The 19,560-nt window shown below is 43.3% G+C and overlaps 2 protein-coding genes across 7 annotated transcripts in view; one reads left to right on the top strand and one right to left on the bottom strand.

Annotated features, from left to right (window-relative positions):
• The window catches only part of RPL7A (ribosomal protein L7a), a 307,067-nt gene that overhangs the window by 248,949 nt on the left and 38,558 nt on the right, over positions 1 to 19,560 (top strand). The window lies entirely within an intron of this gene.
• Positions 1 to 19,560, bottom strand: part of ABO (ABO, alpha 1-3-N-acetylgalactosaminyltransferase and alpha 1-3-galactosyltransferase) — a 30,437-nt gene that overhangs the window by 4,412 nt on the left and 6,465 nt on the right. For 2 of the 6 annotated variants that reach the window (XM_059926006.1, XM_059926007.1), the window contains exons 2-7: positions 14,063 to 14,173; positions 12,476 to 12,523; positions 11,438 to 11,494; positions 10,992 to 11,039; positions 10,140 to 10,175; positions 7,574 to 7,702 (exon numbers count right to left, since the gene is read on the bottom strand). In XM_059926006.1, coding sequence (XP_059781989.1) covers positions 7,574 to 7,702; positions 10,140 to 10,175; positions 10,992 to 11,039; positions 11,438 to 11,494; positions 12,476 to 12,523; positions 14,063 to 14,091 — 347 coding nt within the window. In that variant the 5' untranslated portion in view covers positions 14,092 to 14,173. The remainder of the gene's footprint in view (positions 1 to 7,573; positions 7,703 to 10,139; positions 10,176 to 10,991; positions 11,040 to 11,437; positions 11,495 to 12,475; positions 12,524 to 14,062; positions 14,174 to 19,560) is intronic. The other 4 variants (XM_059926004.1, XM_059926005.1, XM_059926009.1 and 1 more) reach the window with 4 other exon arrangements.

The following is a 19,560-nucleotide window of genomic DNA, read 5'->3' as shown; positions in this document are numbered from 1 at the left end:
AGAGATCGGGGGAGGGGGAATGGGGAGTTAGTGTTTAATAGGCATAAAGTTTCAGTTTTGCAAGATGAGAACAGTTCTGGAGAGGGACAGTGGTGACGGTTGCACAACAACTTGACTACGTAACACTACTGAACTGTATACTTAAAAATAGGTTAGATGGTAAATTTTATGTTATGTGCATTTTACCACAATTAAAAATCAAAAAAATAAAAATAAAAACCATAGACATTCTACTAGCTAAAGACAATGTACCCTGACTGGATAGTAAGAGGAGAGATTCAGATTGCTTGGTGTTGAGCAAATACTCTCAACCATACAATATTTTATTAATCCACAAGTTTGGCAAAAATTCAAATGATAGATAGTATCCAAATGATGGATACCTCCCAGCTCAGGACCCTCTAATGGCTTCTTGTCTTTTTTTTTTTAACTGAGGTATAGTTGATTTACAATACTATATTAGTTTCAGGTGTACCTCATAGTCATTCAAAATTTTTATAGATTATATTCCATTTAAAGTTATTATAAAATATTGGCTATATTCCCTGTGGTGTACAATATAAATAAAACAAATGAATATAACAAAACAGAAACAGACTCATAGATATAGAGAACAAACTAGTGGTTACCAGTGGGGATACTAGTGGAGGAGGGGCAAGACTGAGGTAGGGGACTAAAAGGTACAAACTACTATGCATAAAATAAATGGCTTCTTGTCTTAACAAAAAAACAAAGCAATTCAAGATCCTACAGTGGGACTTCCCTGGTGGTTAAGAATCCGCCGGCTAATGCAGGGGAAAAGGGGTTCGATCCCTGGTCTAGGAAGACCCCACATGCTGCAGAGCAACTAAGCCCGTGTGCTGCAACTACTGAGCCTGCACTCTAGAGCTTGCAAGTCACAACGACTGAAGCCCGTGTGCCACACCTACTGAAGCCCGCACGCCACAACTACTGAAGCCCGCGCGCCTAGAGCCCATGCTCCGCAACAAGAGAAGCCACTGCAATGAGAAGCCCGTGCACAGCAATGAAGACCCAACTCAGCCAAAAATAAATAAATAAATTAATTAATTTTTAAAAATAAACTTAAAAAACAAAAAGATCCTATAGTGGTCTACTGGGCCCTACAAGATATGCTTTGACCTCGTCTACATCTTCTCTGTCCTCCATCCTCTGTCCTGGGCAGGCCAGCTCCTAGATATTCCTGACACATGCCATGCATACTCCTCCAGACCTTTGCATTTTTTTCTGCCTGGAATCCATCCCTGCAATGCTCACCCCTATAGTAGCATTCCATCCTCTGACTAATGCCCAGAACTGGACATGCCTTATACCTCTTCCAGCTGGTACATACACGGATGCATCCAAATGTAAAACTCCAGCAGGCTGTGCACTTGAACATGTACATTTGACCATGTGCAAATTATAACTCAATAAAAAAAAGAGCAAATAAATATGTAAACAAATAAATATGAAAACAAATCGCTCTCTATCCCCTTGCCCAAACTTAATTATTTTTTAAAGCTCGTATCACCATCTGACATATTTTGTATTTGTGTTTCACTTACTCTTGTCTTTTTCCACTAGAATATATCTCCACAAAAGCAGGGCCTTTAACTATTTTGTTCACTGCCTTACAATTAAAAAACAACTAAAATTTGTGCACTTCATCATATGTACATTTTACCTAGAAAAAAGAAAAACTGTAAACACATATTGAACTCTAGTTAACTGTAGTTAATGTACAGAGAAGTACTGGGGGGCAGTGGTGCTGATGTCTGAAATTTACTTTCACGTATATCAAAATGGACTGATGGATGGACAAAAGAATGGACAGATAAATAGATTAGTGATAAAGCAAGTACAATCATATATTTATTGTTGAAGCCTATGGGACTTACGACATACCATAAAAAGAAATAATACATTCATTATGGGAATCCCAGAAGAAGAGAAAGAAAAAGGGACAGAAAATATATTTAAAGTAATAATGGTTGAAAACTTCCCAAACGAGAGACATGGACATCCAGATTCATGAGCCCCAAAGGACACCAAAAAGGTTGAACCTGAAAAGGACTACACTGGGACACACTATAATTAAGTTGTAAAAAGTCAAAGATGAAGAGAAGATTTTGAAAGCAGCAAGAGAAACGTGAGTCATCACATACCAGGGAACCCCTATAAGACTATAGGTAGATTTCTTAAAAGAAACTTTGCAGGCCAGGAGAGAGTGGGATGATATATTCAAAAAATTGAAAGAAAAGGCTGTCAACCAAGAGTACTACACCCAGCAAAACTCTCCTTCAGGAATGAAGGAGAGATAAATACCTTCCCAAACAAACAAAAGCTGAGGGAGTTTATCACCACTAGACCTGCCTTAAAAGAAATGGTAAAGGGCATTCCAATCTTCAAGCAAGAAAGAAAAGGATGTTAGTTGATATCATAAAAACATATTCACATATGTGTAAAATTCACTGATAATAGTAAATATATAAAGTCAGATTCTGGTGTGTAATTCACTTATAATTCTAGTTGAAAAGTTGAAAAACAAACGTATTTTAAAAACATAACTACAATGTATTTTAATATATACACAATATAAAATATGTAAACTGTAACATCAATAACCTAAAATGTGAGAAGGGAGAAGTAAAAATATAAAATTTATGTATGCTATCAAAGTTAAATCATTATCAGCTTAAAATAAGTTGTTATAAATATATTTTATGTAAGTCTCATAATAATGACAAAAGAAAAACCTGTAGTAGATACATAAAATATATGATAAAAGAGTCAAAGTAACCACCACAAAAATTCATTGAGTCACAAAAGAAGAGAGCAAGATAAAAGGTAAGGAACAAAACAGTTAGAAAACAATGAACAAAATGGCAAAAGTAAGTCCTTACCTATCAATAATTGCTTTAAACTATTTTAAACAGAAAAGGATTAAATTTTCCAGTCAAAAGACATAGAATGGCTGAATGAATTTAAAACTTAAAAATAAAAAAACAAGATCCAACAATATGCTGCCTATAAGACAGAGACTCATTTTAGCTTTAAAGACACACATAGATCGATAGTGAAGGGATGGAAAGAAGATATTTCAAACACATGGTAACCAAAAGAGAGCAGGGGTAGCTATACTTGTATCAGAAAAATAGACTTTAAGCTAAAAAATGATCAAAAGAGACAAACAATGTCATTATATAATGATAAAAGGGTCAATCCATCAAGAAGATATAACAATTGTAAGCACTTATGCACCTAACATTGGAGCACCTAAACATATAGAGCACATACTAACAGAACTAGAAAGAGAAATAAGCAGCAATACAATATTAGTTGGGGACTTTAATATCTCACTTTCAAAACTGGATAGATCATCCAGACAGAGGCTCTTAAGGAAACAGCAGATCTGAACAACACTATAGATCCAAATGTACCTAACATACATATACAGAATATTCCATCCAACTACAGCAGAATACACATTCTTCTCAAGTGCATATGGAACATTTTCTAGGATGGATCATATGTTAGGCCACAAAAAAAAGTCTTAGCAAACTTAAAATATTGAAAGCATACCAAGCATCTTTTCTGACCACATAGTATGAAACTAGAAATCAGTAACAGAGGAAAGCTGGAAATTTCACAAATACACGAAAATTAAACTACATGCTCCTGAACAACCAATGGATCAAAGAAGAAATCAAAAGAGAAATGAAAAAATATCTTGAGAAAATAAAATCACAACATACCGAAACTTATGTGATGCAGCAAAAACAGTTCTAAGAGAGAAGTTTATAGTAAAAAATGCATTTTTTTAAAAAAAGGGAAACATCTCAAATAAACAACCTAACTTTAAACCTCAAGGAAAAAGAAACAGAAGAACAAATTAAGTCTAAAGTTAGCAGAAGGAAAGAAATAATAAACGTTAGAGGGAATGATTTACATTCCCTCAGCCACTTTGGAGAACAGTGTGGAGGGTCCTTAAAAAACTAAAAATAGAATTACTATATGACCCAGCAATCCCACTACTGGACATATACCCAGAGAAAACCATAATTCAAAAAGACACATGCACCCCAGTGTTCATTGCAGCACTATTTACAATAGCCAGGTCATGGAAGCAACCTAAATGCCCATCGACAGACGAATGGATAAAGAAGATGTGGTACATATATACAATGGAATATTACTCAGCCATAAAAGGGAACAAAATTGGGTCATTTGTAGAGACGTGGATGGACCTAGAGACCATCATACAGAGTGAAGTAAGTCAGAAAGAGAAAAACAAATATCGTATATTGATGCATATATTTGGAATCTAGAAAAATGGTACAGATGAACCGGTTTGCAAGGCAGAAATAGAGACACAGATGTAGAGAACAAACGTATGGACACCAAGGGGGGAGAGCAGGGCGGGGGAGAGCGGGGCGGGGGGTGGGGGTAGGATGAACTGGGAGATTGGGACTGACATATATACACTAATATGTATAAAATAGAGAACTAATAAGAACCTGCTGTATAAAAAATAAATAAAATAAAATTCAAAAAAAGGAAAAAATAAAATAAACATTAGATCAGAAATAAATGAAATCGAGAACAGGAAAACAATAAAAAAGAAAGTAAGGATTGGTTCTTTGAAAAGATAAACAAAATAGACAAATTTTTAGCTAGACTAACCAAGAAAAAAGAGAGAGGACGTAAATACATAAAATTATAAATGAAAGAGGAAACATTACAACTGATAGCACAGAAATACAAAGGATTATAAGAAACTGCTATGAACTACCATACATCAACAAATTGGACAACCTAGAAGAAGTGGATAAGTGCCTAGAAACACATAACCTACCCAGATTGAATCATGAAGAAACAGAAAATCTGAACAGACCAAAAATGAGTAAGGAGATTGACTCAGAAATCTCCCATAAAAGAAAAGCCCAGGACCAGATGGTTTCACTGGTGAATTTTACCAAATGTTTAAAGAAGAATTAATGCCAATATTTCTCAAAGTCTTTCAAAAAACTGAGAAAAGGGATCACTCCCAAACTCATTTTACTAGGCCAGCATTATCCTGATATTAAAGCCAAATAAGGACACTACAAGAAAAGAAAACTACAGGCCAATATCTTTGGTGAATTCAGATGCAAAAATTCTCAACAAAATACAAGCAAACCAAATTCGAAAGCACATTAAAAGGATGACACACCATGATCAAGTGGGATTATCCTTGGGATGCAAGGATGGCTCAATATACACAAATCAATAAATGTGATACCGCACATTCACAGAATGAAGGATAAAAATCATAAAATCATCTCAATAGATGCAGAAAAAACATTTGACAAAATTCAACATCCATTCATGATAAAGAAAAAAAACTCTCAACAAATTGGGTATAGAAAGAATGTACTTCAACATATTAAAGCCATGTATAACAAGCCCACAACTAATATCATACTCAACAGTTAAGGGTTGAAAGCTTTTCCTCTAAGACTGGGAACAGGACAAGGGTGCCCACTTTTTTTTTTTTTTTTGGTTGCACCGCACAGCTTGCAGGATCTTAGTTCCCCAACCAGGGATTGAACCCAGGCCCCGGCAGTGAAAGGGCCAAGTCCTAACCACTGGGCTGCCAGGGAATTCCCAAGGGTGCCTACTTTTATGACTCTTGTTCAACATAGTACTGAAAGTCCTAGCCAGAGTAATCAGCCAAGAAAAAGAAGTAAAAGGCATCTGAAAGGAAGAAGTAAAATTGTCTGTTTGTAGATGACATGATTTTATATATAGAAAATCCTAAAGACTACACCATAAAACTTATATCTAATCAACAGATTCAGTAAAGTTGCAGGACGCAGAATCAACATACAAAAATCAATAGCTGGGACTTCTCTGGTGGTGCAGTGGTTAAGAATCTGCCTGCCAATGCAGGGGACATGGGTTTGATCCCTGGTCTGGGAAGATCCCACATGCCATGGAGCAACTAAGCCCGTGTGCCACAACCACTGAGCCTGCGCTCTAGAGCCCACATGCCACAACTACTGAGCCCATGTTCTGCAACCACTGAAGCCGGTGCGCCTAGAGCCCGTGATCCGCAACAAGAAAAGATACCGCAATGAGAAGCCCGTGCACCACAACAAAGAGTAGCCCCTGCTCACCGCAACTAGAGAAAGCCGGTGCGCAGCAATGAAGACCCAACGCAGCCAAAAATAAATTAATTAATTTTTTTAAAAAAAGCAATGACTACAAGAATTAATAAAAAATCTTCATGAAAAAAAATCAATAGCATTTCTATACACTAACAACAAACTATCCAAAAAAAAAAGTTAAGAAAATAATCCCACTTACAATTGCATGAAAAACAATAAAATACTTAGGAATTAACCTAACCAAAGAGGTGAAAGATCCATATACTGAAAACTATAAGGCACTGATGAAAGGAACTGAAGAAGACACAAATGAATGGAAAGATATCCTGTGTTCGTGGATTGGAAGATTTAATATTGCTAAAAGGTCCATACTACCCAAAGTCATCTATAGATTCAATGCAATCCCTATCAAGATTTCAATGGTATTTTTAACAGAAATAGAAAGAAAGAAAAAAAAATCCTAAAATACATTTGGACACAAGAGACCCTGAATAGCCAAAGTAATTCTGAAAAAAAAGAACAAAGATAGAGGCATCACACATCCAGATTATATTACAAAACCACAGTTAATCAAAACAGTAATGGTACTGGCAAAAAAAATAGACACATAGACCAATGGAACAGAACTGAGAGCCCAGGAGTAAATTCGTGCATATACAGTCAAGTAATATTTGACAAGGGAGCTAAGAATACTCAATGGAGAAAAGACAGTCTTTTCAATAAACGGTGCTGGGAAAATAGAATATTCACGTGCAAAAGAATGACAATAGACCCCTATCTTACAGTACTCAGAAAAATTAACTTGAAATGGATTGAAGACTTACATGTAAGACCTGAAACCATAAAATTCCTAGTAGAAAACAGGGGGAAATCTCCTGCACATTGATCTTTGCAATGATTTATTGAATATGCCACCAAAGCACAAGCAACAAAAAATAAACAAGTGAGACTACAGCAAACTGAAAAGCTTCTGCACAGCAAAAAAAAAATAATCAACAAAATGAGAAGGCAACCTACAGGATGGGAGAAAATATTTGCAAACAGTCGGCCTCCCTGGGTAATAGATTGGGGTAATGGAGCACACATGTATGAGCTGTGGTGCGGTTAAGCCCCTGGCACAACGGCTGGTACGTGGAAGTGGTGAATGTCAGCTGCCCATCTCTGAAAGGCTGAACAGTGACCTCAGGAACAGATGACTCGCAGGTGTGGGGCTGCTATTTTGAGCAGCAGTCTGCCCAGTGATGCCCTGAAGATCCCACCAAGTTCACCTACACCCAAAGCCACACGTGCCTCCACACCCCCACCCACCCTGTGAGCTGAGTACCTCGTCCTGGAAAAGAGAGACACCGAGAGAGGAGTGCCCCCCTCCCCCTGCAGCTCGGGCCGGATTCCTGGTTTACCCTGGGCGAGCATTCTTCACTTACTTTTTGATGGCAAACACGGTCAGCCCAATGGTGATGTTTCTGAACTGTGCATCCAAGATGGCAGAGTCAAAGGTCCCATCCCAGATGATGGGCGCAAACCAGGGAGTCATGACCAGCACATCCACTCTCCTGGGGAAGTGAGTCACAGTGTGTGAGAGCAGGGCATGGGGATGTGGGCCACGGAGAAGGATTTGTCCAAAGTTGCACAGTCTGTGAGCCACAGAGCTGGGAGCAGACAGGACTCCAGACTCCCAACCCAGGGCTCTTGGCACCATAAGCTCAGCACCGAGACTCAACACTCCCATCCCTTCACTGCCCTAGCTTAGAGTAGCTCCTGAGTACCAGCCACGTGCTGGATCCCATAGGACACTCCTTCTATGAGGCCTCCTAGCCCTGTTTCCAGGAGGAGAAGAGTCTCAGTGAGGGCAAGCACTAAGCCCTCTCCCACCACGTGGGTCCTTGGCCATAATAAGAAATATATATTTGCCACTCCCTCCCCTCCCCTTACCTGACACAGAGCTTCTAAGACCCTTGGGATTTCCGGGGTCGTAGGAGGTGTCTTTTATTCTAATGAGGTGACTCTGGGTGGGCTCGTGGGTAGTTCAGGATGGGGGCTGGTCACCAGAAAGACCAAGCCAGGATTAGAAACTTGGAACTTTCAGCCTCGTATCCCATCCTCCAGGGAAGGGAGAGGGGCTGGAGATTGAGTTAATACTCCATCATGCCAGCGTGATGAAGCCTCCATAAAAGTCCCTAAACTGTGGGGTTCAGAGGGCTTCCGGGTTGGTGAGAACATAGAGGTGCTGGGAGGGAGATGTTCCCGGGGAGGGCGTGGAAGCCTCGCCCCTCCCCCACTCCTGGCCCTATTTACCTCTTCATCTGACTGTCCCTGACCTGCATCCTTTACAACAAGCCAAGAATCTAGTTAAGTAAACTGTTTTCTTGAGTTCTGGGAGCATTCCAGCAAATCATCAAACCCAAGGAGCGGGTGGTGAGAAATGATTTACAGCCCGTCGGTCGGAAGCATGGGTGACAACCTGGCCTTGTGACAGGTGTGTGAAGTAGGGGCCCTGGGGCTGAGCCCTCCCCCTGTGGGGGTCTGTGCTAACTGCGGGGAGTGTCAGAATCACTTGGTGGGGAAAACCCACACGCTTGCTGTGAGTAGAGACATGGCGAGTTCTCTTTCAGGGACAAAGCTGAGTTTCAAGGCCCCGCCTCTCTCAGGGGCCCTGCGTTCTCTGCCCCTTCTCCATCTTCCAGCGGCACAGACGCCTCTCACCTCTCCCCCTACTCTTATTTCACGAGTGTTCATTCACTCGTTCATCACACCACCAGGATCCACCAAAAAAGCTCATGCCAACTTATCGCTCCAGATCCGTGCTGGCCCACAGAAACATACGTAGCTAGAAATGGTCTAGGAGCCACAGAAAAGTAAAAGAAACCAGGTAAAATTACAGGTCATTTGATATATCAATACTTTTTTTAACCCAATATATCCAAAATATTATCATTTCAATAAGTAACTGATATTTTTATTGAAGTATAGTTAATTTACAATGTTGTGTTAGTTTCAAGTGTACAGCAAAGTGATTCAGTTACACATGTATGTATTCTTTTTCAGGTTCTTTTCCCATATAGGTTATTACAAGATATTGAGTATAGTTCCCTGTGCTATACACCGGGTCCTTGTTGTTTACCTATTTTATATATAGTAGTGTATACATGTTAATCCCAAACTCCTAGTACATTTTTCGAGTACTAAGTGTTTGAAGTCCACTGTGCACTTCACACCTACAGCACATCTCATTCTAGAGCAGTCCTGCTTCTAGTGTTCACGGCCGCACGTGGCTGGCAGCTCTAGAAACTCAAGGAGGGGTGGGCATGGGTTTCAGCAATGACAGCGAGCATTTTCAGCTCTCCTGGCAGGGATGTGGCATGACATGACAGAAACCACCCAGCTTGCATCCCGACCTGCCCCTCACCAGCCGTAGGGCCTCAGGCAACTTCCTTCACTTCTCTGAGCCTCAGTTTCCCTGCTCATAAAATGAGGGCTGATCAAAGTGGTCTCTGGGAGACGTCCTGCCCCGAAGCTCTGGGGTCTAGTGCCTCAGAAAAGGGCTGCCAGCACTCTCTCTGGCAGTGGAAGCAGGAGGTACAGGCACAGGCTAAGGAGACTTGGATTTGGAGACAGGCGCTTGCGTGTGGAGGTGAGTTTGGAACCATCGTTCCTCAGATATTTACACCCATGGAAAGACCTCAGGGATAACCCAGCCCAGACCCCTGCCATCCTTCCCCAAGAAGAAACAAGAGAAGGTTCTGTGCCTGGTATGGACCTCCACACAGCTCCTAATGACCAAGAATTAGAGGCCTCTTCCATCGCTCCTTCAACTTGTACCAAACCCATTAAAAACGAACCCAGCCTCCTATAGCACGGAAAGAAAGAAAGGAAAGGAAAAAGGCGAAAGAAAGACTGAACCAGGGAGAGGAGCAAGTGAAGAGGAAACATGAGGTACGTGGTGGCAGGGAACCCACCGGCTGCGGCCATGGCAGGAACTCGTCTACTCACGTGGGCTTGAGGAGCTGGGCCTTGGGGTAAACCAACCTGCGGGCAAGACGCGCATGTGAGAAAAGGCATCATACATGCCCACGGCTGCGAGGGGCCTCCTGCCGGTTCAGTGTGCCAGCCCTGCCAGGAGGTGGCATTCAGCCACAGGGACTTCCTTCCTCCCTTCCTTCCTTCATCCAGCTGCGCCCACCCGGCCCTGGGGAGGCCACGCACTTCCCCAGGGATAAACTGATGGGGCTGAGATATGAGGAAAGGAAAGGAGGATCTTCCCTAACTGTTCTATGATATTGCTGAGGTTAGAGACCCACCCATGTCTCTTTCTTCTCTCCTTGGGCACTGTAAGTCCTTCCTGGGGTCTAACTCATCACGACTAAGGTCTTCGTGTCCTGCTTTGTTCAGGGGTGGGAAGCCCAGGGCTGGCCCGCACCCACCCCATCCACGCCGTGTGTTCCGCCTGGGCCTCCTCACCCCCCGCCCCACTCCTTCCGTGCTGCCTCGTTTGCCCCCCATGCCCTCCCTGCCACACTGTCAGTTTTCAACAGAGCTGAGGGCTGAGAAACTGTGGCTAAGTCTACCCCATGTAAGACAGCTGGGCTGGGGCAGCCATGAGACCCGAGGGCACGTGGAACTCACCTGTGACTCCCATCATCTAACGCCTGCTCCTGTTCTTTTTTGCCCCTTATTACCCTCCTTCCCCACTTCCCTTGCTTCTTCCCCCGTGACAAATCTCACAAATCAGGCTCTGTGAGGTGCGGGGGGTGGGGGGTGAGGGAGGAGTATGGAGGAGGGAGACACGTGGTGACTTGCTTGGAACTAGGCACAGAAACAGCCCAAAGATGAGATCTCCGATACCTGGGTACTTCAGGTATCCTGCAGGTGTCCAGGTGACAGTCACGCTCACTGAGGGAGGAAAACAGAGTGCTTAGAGCTGGGGACAGGGTGCTGGGAGAAGCACTGCCGTGCCAGACCGGCCAGGACCCCCCGAGGGCCATCACGCCACAGCCCCTACTAAGGAAAGCTCCCCATGGCTGCAAAGCTTGGGCCGTGTGGCCAGGTGAGAGGACCAGGGGCGAGAAGCAGGGCAAAGAAACCTTGGACACGCTGACCCTGTCTGGGAGTTTGGTGCCACTCAGCTCTGCCCAAAGGGATTCCACGCCCGAGGGTGACAAACTGGCCTGGGGAGAGCCCCGCTCTGGGGGGAAGGAGCAGGAGCCATGGCTGCCCAGGTTGGCCCTGGAATCCCAAAGGAAGCTCTGGCAATGCCCCCCTCACCCCTGGGAGCCCAGCTCCCGCCCTACCTGGACTCCTTTTTCTCCAGCTGCATCCGCTGCAGAACCACGCTGTGTGTATCCTGGCTGCAGAGAGGAAAGGTTCTCAGCCATTCCTTCAAAAGTAGCATCTTGCTAAGAAAGTGCCCCCTTAAGAGGAGAGGGGGCTAACCAGGCAAAGGCTAGGTTCGAATCCACTTCCACCAGCCCTGCCCTCCCTGCCAGCCTCTCCCTCTCTCCAGCCCCGCCCTCCCCCACCAGCCCTGCCCCCACCCCAGCCCCGCCCCCTCTGCCAGCCCCTCCCTCTCCCCAGCCCCGCCCCCTCCCCAGCTGCTACCTCTCCCCCAGCCCTGCCTTCCCGCACCAATCCTGATCCGCACCACCGAAGAAGCTTCGTGGCGCCTGAAAACCAAGCAAATGTTCGCTTCTGGGCGAGGCTCAGGAATGCCAACTTTTGTGGATGAAAGGAGGTGAAAGTCATTACCTAAATGGCAGACTCTCCTGTTGGCCCTGCAGGTGGTGGACCTCAGGGCTGCTGAGGGAGTGAAGTCCCGTCAGCTCATCCACCCTTCTGTCCAGCAAGCATTTGCTGGGCCCCCAAGTGCTGAACAGAGGAGGGAGCTGGACCGGACTTGGTTCTGAGGTCCTGCCCTGCGGGCTCATGACCGGCACTGGTTAGGAGCTCTCACCTTATCTGTTCTCAGTCAGCCGGAGATTGATGACCCCAGAGGAATTAGCTCTGGGAGGAAAATGAGACTTTACCTATCTGGGTGCTAATGGGGTCGGGGGGCACCCCATCACGGGTGGGCCACAGGGAATCAACACCAGTCACTATTCGTCCCCAATCCTCAGCCTGTAAACGTGTCCTTTCCAACAGCAATGAGGATTCCGCCTCTGTTCTTTTTTAGGGTTTGAGAAAACGTGGTAGAGAGAGGAACTTGGAATCAGCCGGGAACTGAGTGCCTCTTTGGTTATAACGACCTCCAATTCAATACATCCTCGTATTTTTATTTCTGTTCTAGGTCTTTCTAGAAGGAACCACCTTGACTCCAAAGACCCGTGCATTACCTTTGAGACTCTTCTCTCTGCCAAGTGGAGATCAGGCTGAAAACGTTGCTGGGGGACAAAAAGGAGTGCGGAGCTGAGTCCTTACGTGGCAGAGGAGAGCAGACAGGCTGTGTTTTGAGGCTGAGACTTCAACACAGCTTTCTGACTTTTTTGTTCTCTGGCTCCTGGGAAAATAGACGTGGGGCCCGAGCAGAGCAGAGCCAGTGGGACATCTCACTCGGGTGGGAGGAGAGAATGGGCTGCACAGGCAGACCCCCCCAGGTGCTGCCCTGCTGGCCCCACCACCAGACACCCTATTTTAACCCAACCTCCCCATACCTAATAGCTTGTAAGTGTTCACGGCCTTCCTCTCTGTGTATCTGGGACCTCTGCCTCAGAATCATCCAAGGAGTTATTTTTAGATGCAATTCCAGACTCCCTGAATCCAGCCCTGAGCAGCTGGGAGGGGTGTGCGTGTGTGTGTGTGTGTGTGTGTAGAAATCTCTGTTTTTAACAGGTTCTCTGAGTGATCTGCGTACACTCTAAAGTCGAGAGCCATGCCTCCTTTCTGTTTTACAACAGCCCTGCCACACAGAGCACTAAAAGCCGAACGCTGAGGGACCAGAGGGGCACTGAGGCTCACACGATCAGCAGCTCCCTATGAGGCTCACACGATCAGCAGCTCCCTATGAGGCTCACACGATCAGCAGCTCCGAAGTTAAGTCAGAGCAGAGAGGGAACTGCAGCCTTTCCAGCTCCCCCCGCTCCCCGAGCTGTGCCTAGCACAGAATAAACACCCAATAAATGGAAGCTCTTTCTAACAAATTTCTTTGCAAAAGTCATCAGTGAAAATGTGTATAGCTCTACAGCTAACAACTAAATAAGTATGCGTCTGCGCTCTGCAGTATTATATAAACATTCAGCACCCATTGCAAAGTTGAGTCTAGGGGCAATTTCACCCTCTTGTGGAATAAGAACTGAAAAAGTATCGACTAGATTCTTTTAAGGGAATGTCTACAGCTACCAAGTTTGTTTTAAAACATAAACAAGAGTAATAAAATGCAGTAAAAACATGTCATCTGTTCCCAACAAATGTATTTAAAGTATGAGGTGAATTCCATATGATGACGTAATTGACATTTCTAAAAGGCTATAAATCGCTGCCTTTTGAAGCCCTCCAAACCTCAGTCATGTTTACACTCACCCCCAGGTGAACCTGTCACCTACAGTTATATTAACACCTGGTGGGAATTCCCTGGCGGTCCGGTGGTTAGGACTCCGCTTTCACTGCCTAGGATGTGGGTTCAATCCCTGGTCGGGGAACTAAGATCCCGCAAGCCAAAAAAAGAAAACAAACAAACAAACAAACCAAAACCACCTGTTAATCACCCCAGAGCAGAGCCAAGTGCTGACTGGGAACCTGCATCTCAGCCCTGCCCCTGTCAAGTGTTGTGACATGAGGCAAGGAGTATCTGCAAGATGGGAATTACAATGTCATTCACGGCTTCTCTGGGATCACTGTTACAGGGGGAAAAATCTAGCTGGTCTCATTCAGTTAACGTAAGTAAGTCGTAAGTAGGTTAAGTCACGTAAGTCATAAATCCTCACCTGCCATAGGGCCCCAGGGCTGTTACCATCCTCCTTACCTATAGAAGCCCAGAAGTACAGTGCAGAGCAGGATGAGGCAAAGCCAGAACTTGCTGCTCTTTCCCCAGAATTCTGTGGAGAGGAAGCCTAGGTCACTTGGGGCTAGTTTACCTGATCCCCAAATCACCTTGTTGAGACCAGAATTGGGCACTGGCCAGGAACAGCCTCCTGTCGGCTCCAGCCGGAAGCCCTCTCCCTCTTGTGCGCTCATGGGGAAGGTGGGTGATTGAACCTCTCCTGGAAGCATAATCCCATTGAGCCTCGCCCTGCAGCCCCTGGGCACCTGTCTGGGTGCCCCTGCTTGTTGGCAGGCCCCCGGGGGGCCAGGACCACTCGTACGCTCCAAAGGAGCGGGTGCGATGGACCGTGGCCATGAACGGACCAGCAGGGTGGGAGACGAGGCACGGAAGGACCGTGAGAGACAAAGCTCGCCGAGGGGATTCCAACCCCCATAAACACCCGAAGCCCTGATGCTGTAGGGGCTCACCCCAGAGTTCCACGCAGCAAAAAAAGTAAGGCCAGGGAGACCACTGCAGGGACGCTACACTTCCGGGGGACATGCACGTTTGAAGGAAGCTGTATCATATGCGTTAGTAAAATCTTAGCTGAAGGTTGTGGGTTTAACAAGCTCCACCCTTGATAAAGAACCCCCCACCCCATAGCCACTGCACCGCTGGGTCTCGGAGGCCCAAGTCTGATGTCCCAGCAGCCAGAATCTCATTGATCACAAATACGAGGGGCTCCCGAGTGTTGGCCTAAGAAAACTATGTACATCTGGGTGCAGCCCAGAAACATTTACCAAAGAATTTCATTTGGTAAGGGCATATACCTCAGTTTCCTCTGACTGGGTATGAAAATGTGAAAACCCAGGGATGTATAAACTCAGGGATGTATCCAAAAACATGTGCTTCTATCTATAATAGGCAAGACACGGAAGCAACCTAAATGTCCATCGACAGATGAATGGATAAAGAAGATGTGGTACTTATATACAATGGAATATCACTCAGCCATAAAAGAATGAAATAATGCCATTTGCACCAACATGGATGGACCTAGAGATTATCATACTAAGTGAAGTGAGGCAAACAGAAAAAGACAAATATCACATGATATCACTTATATGTGGAATCTTAAAAAAAAATTATACAAATGAACAGAAATAGACACACAAACAGACATGGGGAAAGGGGTGGGAGAGGGATATATTAGGAGTTTGGGATTAACGTATACACACTACTATATATAAAATACATAAGTAACAAGGACTGACTGTATAGCACAGAGAACTATACTCAGTATTATATAATAACCTATAAGGGAAAAGAATCTGAAAAAGAATATATATATGTATAACTGAATCACTTTGTTGTACACCTGAAACTAACACAACACTGTAAATCAACTATATGTCAATAAAAAAATAAAAATTAAAAACAAAACAAAACAGGACTTCCCTGGTGGCGCAGTGGTTAAGAATCCGCTTGCCAATGCAGGCAACACGGGTTCAAACCCTGGTCCCGGAAGATCCCACATGCCGTGGAGCAACTAAGCCCGTGCGCCACAACTACTGAGCCTGCACTCTAGAGCCTGCGAGCCACAACTACTGAGCCCACGTGCTACAACTACTGAAGCCCGCGCACCTAGAGCCGGTGCTCTGCAACAAGAGAAGCCACCGCAATGAGAAGCCCGCGCACCGCAATGAAGAGTAGCCTCCGCTCACCGCAACTAGAGAAAGCCCGTGCACAGCAACGAAGACCCAATGCAGCCAAAAATAAATAAATAAAATAAATAAATTTTAAAAAACAAACCAAAACAAAACAAAACAAAAACATGTGCTTATACAAGTGTACAATGAATTTGGTTACATTGTATCATTTTGTATAAACTCTATGTGTCCTATATTTTAAATGTTTAAGGGAATTTGATATGTCCAATTTGTGTTTGATTTAACAAATGGACAAGATTTTTAACTGCATAAGAAGTTTTTGTCATACTTGAGAGTCTGTTCTGTCCCGTCGTGTGTGTCTGAGAGAGAATTACATCAATTAAGCTTATAGTCATAGTTTAAAACAAATTAAGCTGGGTGGAAATAATCCAGATAAAAGCAAGTATTTAATGGAGGATTCCATTTCTATATAATTCTAGAAAATGCAAATTAATCTATAGTGCTAGAAAACAGAACAGTGGTTGCCTGGGGATGGAGGTGGGTAAGTAAGCGTGCCAGGGAGGGATTGCAAATGAGCACAGGACTCTTTGGGGGTAATAATAGCTATATTAATTTTTGTGACTGTAGCGATGGTTTTGCAGGTGTATACATATCAAAAGTTACTAAATTCTGCACTTTAAATAAATGTGCAGTTTATTATATGTCCACTTTACCCCTATAGAGCTGCTTTAAAAAAAAAGAAAGAAAAAGAAATGCATCCAGATTGGAGAGGAAAAAGCAGATCTGTCTTTATCCCCGTCTACATGTTCATCTATGTAGCAAATCTGATGGAATCTATAAAAAAGCTACTAGAACTAATAAGTCAGTTGGTGAGTTTAGCAAAACCACAGGATACAAGGTCAATATACAAAAATCAATTGTTATTTTCTATACTAACAACCAACAACCAGAAATGGAAATTAATAAAACAACCCATTCACAATAGTATAAAAAATATGAAATACCTTGTCAGAAAATTCTGACCAAAAAATGTGCAAAACATGTGCAGGGAAAACTACAAAACATTGCTGAGAGACACTAAGGAAGTCTTTTAAAATGGTGAGTACTACCGTGATCATACATCAGGAGACTTAATATTGTTAAGATGTCAAACCTCCCCAAGTTAACTTACAGATTCAATATATTAATAATTCCAATCAAAATCCCAGCAAGGTTTTTGGAGAAATTGACTAGCTGATTTCTAAAATCCATACGGGAATGCAAAGGACTTATAGCAGTCGAAATAACTTTGAAAAATATAAATAAATTCAAAGGACTACATAATTTTAAGTTCTGTCCTATTAGAAAGTTAGCATAATCAAGACCAGGTGAACTTCATTAAGATAAACCAATCAACGGAGCAGAATAGAGTCCAGAACAGACACATACACACAGGTGGTCAATTCATTTCTGACAAAGTGCAAGGGCAATTCAGTGGAGAAAGCAGTCTTTTCAACAAATCTGCTGGAACAATTGGCAATCTGTACACAAAATAACGAACTTCGTTCCATGTACAAAAATTAACTGAAATGGGTCATAGACAAAAATATAGCAGCTAAAACTATAAAACATTTAGAGGGAAACAGAATACAACTTTTATGGCCTTGGATTAGGCAAAGATTTCTTAGATACAAAACCAAAAGCCATATCCATAAAAGAAAAAATTCAAAAGCTGGACTTGATCAAAATGAATAACTTCTGCTCTGTGAATGACACAGTTAAGAGAATAAAAAGACAAGTCAGGTCTGGAAAAAATAATCTCCAAATCACATATCTGGTAAAGGAGCTGTATCTAAAACCCAGTTATATGAAAACAAACATATGTATATATACACACATATATATCATATATATACATATATATATGATATATATACATATATATATGATCTGAACACCCTTCACTTCCTTAAAGAAGATGTAGAGATGGCGAAAAACAGTTCATGAAAAATGTTCTTCATTAGTCATTAGGAAAATGTACATTAAAATCACAGTAAGAGGAAATTCCCTGCCGGTCCATTGGTTAGGACTCCATGTTTTCACTGCCAAGGGCGAGGATTCAGTCCCCGGTTGGGGAACTAAGATCCCACAAGCCGTGTGGCACAGCCAGCTAAAAGATAAATAAATAAAAATTTAAATTTAAATAATTTTAAAAAAAAATTTAAAGAAATCTTCATTTAAAAAATAAAATAAAACAAAATCACAGTAAGATACCATTATATATCTATTAGAATTAAAAAGATGACTAACACCAAACGATGGTGAGGGCGTGGAGCAAGTGGAACTCTCATATGCTTGTGGCGGGAACGTAGAATTATGCAACCACTCTGCAAAACAGTTTGGCATTTCCTACCAGATGACCCAGAGAAATGAAATCATGTCTGTACAAAGACTGGGACAGGACTGGTACAGCAGCTTTATTTGTCATAGCTAAGAATTCAAAACACCCCAACTCATCAGATTAATAGATAAACAAATTGAGGTGTGTCCACACAATAGCAGAAAGAATGAACTGGATACACAGATCTGCGTGGAGGAGTTGCAAAATAATAAGAGGCCAGATGAAAAGGAGTCATTACTGTATAATTCCCTTTATATTAAATTCTAGAAAATGCAAACTAGTCTAGAGGGACAAAAAGCAGACAAGTGGCTGCCTTGCATTCCAAGGGTGGGGAAGGTGGGGCAGGTTGCCGAAGGGCAAGAGGAAACTTTGGGGGTGGCAGATTTGTTCATTATCTTGATTGTGGTGATGGCTTCATGGATGTACACAAATGTTAAAATTTATCCAACAGCACACTTTAAATATGTGTAGTTTATTGTATGTCAGTTATTCCTGAAGCCGTTTTAAATACAAACAAACAAAAAAGCCACAGCGAGATACCATTTCTCACCATCGATGGCGAAAATACCAAACATGATTGGATGCTCTCCAGGCGGGACTGTGCAGATGACCGCGCCTGCTCACACCTTGGTGTAGAGCTTTCTTTCTTTCCTTTTTAAAATAAATTTATTTATTTACTTTTGGCTGCGTTGGGTCTTCATTGCTGTGTGCAGACTTTCTCTAGTTGCGGCGAGCGGGGGCTACTCTTCGTTGCAGTGCACGGGCTTCTCATTGTGGTGGCTTCTCTTGTTGCAGAGCACGGGCTCTAGGCGCGCGGGCTTCAGTAGTTGTGGCTCACGGGCTCTAGAACACAGGCTCAGTAGTTGTGGCGCACGGGCTTAGTTGCTCCGCAGCATGTGGGATCTTCCCGGGCCAGGGCTCGAACCTGTGTCCCCTGCATTGGCAGGCGGATTCCTAACCACTGCGCCACCAGGGAAGCCCCTTTAGGGACAATTTAAATGCAATTTAATTTTTCTCCTTACAGTGCCATAATTGTGTGTGTGGAGTGGGGTGGGTGAGAAACACTGCTGAAGGAAGTAGAAAAGGGTAGCACCCCACATAAAGGAAGATCAGACAGTATCTACCCAGAGGCAGACTCACTTAGCATCTGACCCAGCAAACCCACTTCTGAGAACATACACGGCAGAGAAAGCTACACACATGTAGAATGACTGATAGGCTTTGTATGTAAGAGCAAAAGACTGGAAACAACCCAAGTGCTCATCAGTGGGGGCGAGGTGATTAACTGTGGTGCATCCAATAAGGGTTCCTATGCAACCGTTAAAAAAAAGTGAGGGGGATGCAGTTGGAATATATGGGTCATGTTTCAAGCAAAGTACAGAACAGTACAAATAATATTCTACCTATTGT

Source organism: Balaenoptera ricei, chromosome 6 (assembly GCF_028023285.1).
Source record: "Balaenoptera ricei isolate mBalRic1 chromosome 6, mBalRic1.hap2, whole genome shotgun sequence".
Lineage (NCBI taxonomy): Eukaryota > Metazoa > Chordata > Mammalia > Artiodactyla > Balaenopteridae > Balaenoptera > Balaenoptera ricei.
Note: the sequence above shows the minus strand (reverse complement) of the source record. Positions and strands in the feature narration are given on the sequence as shown.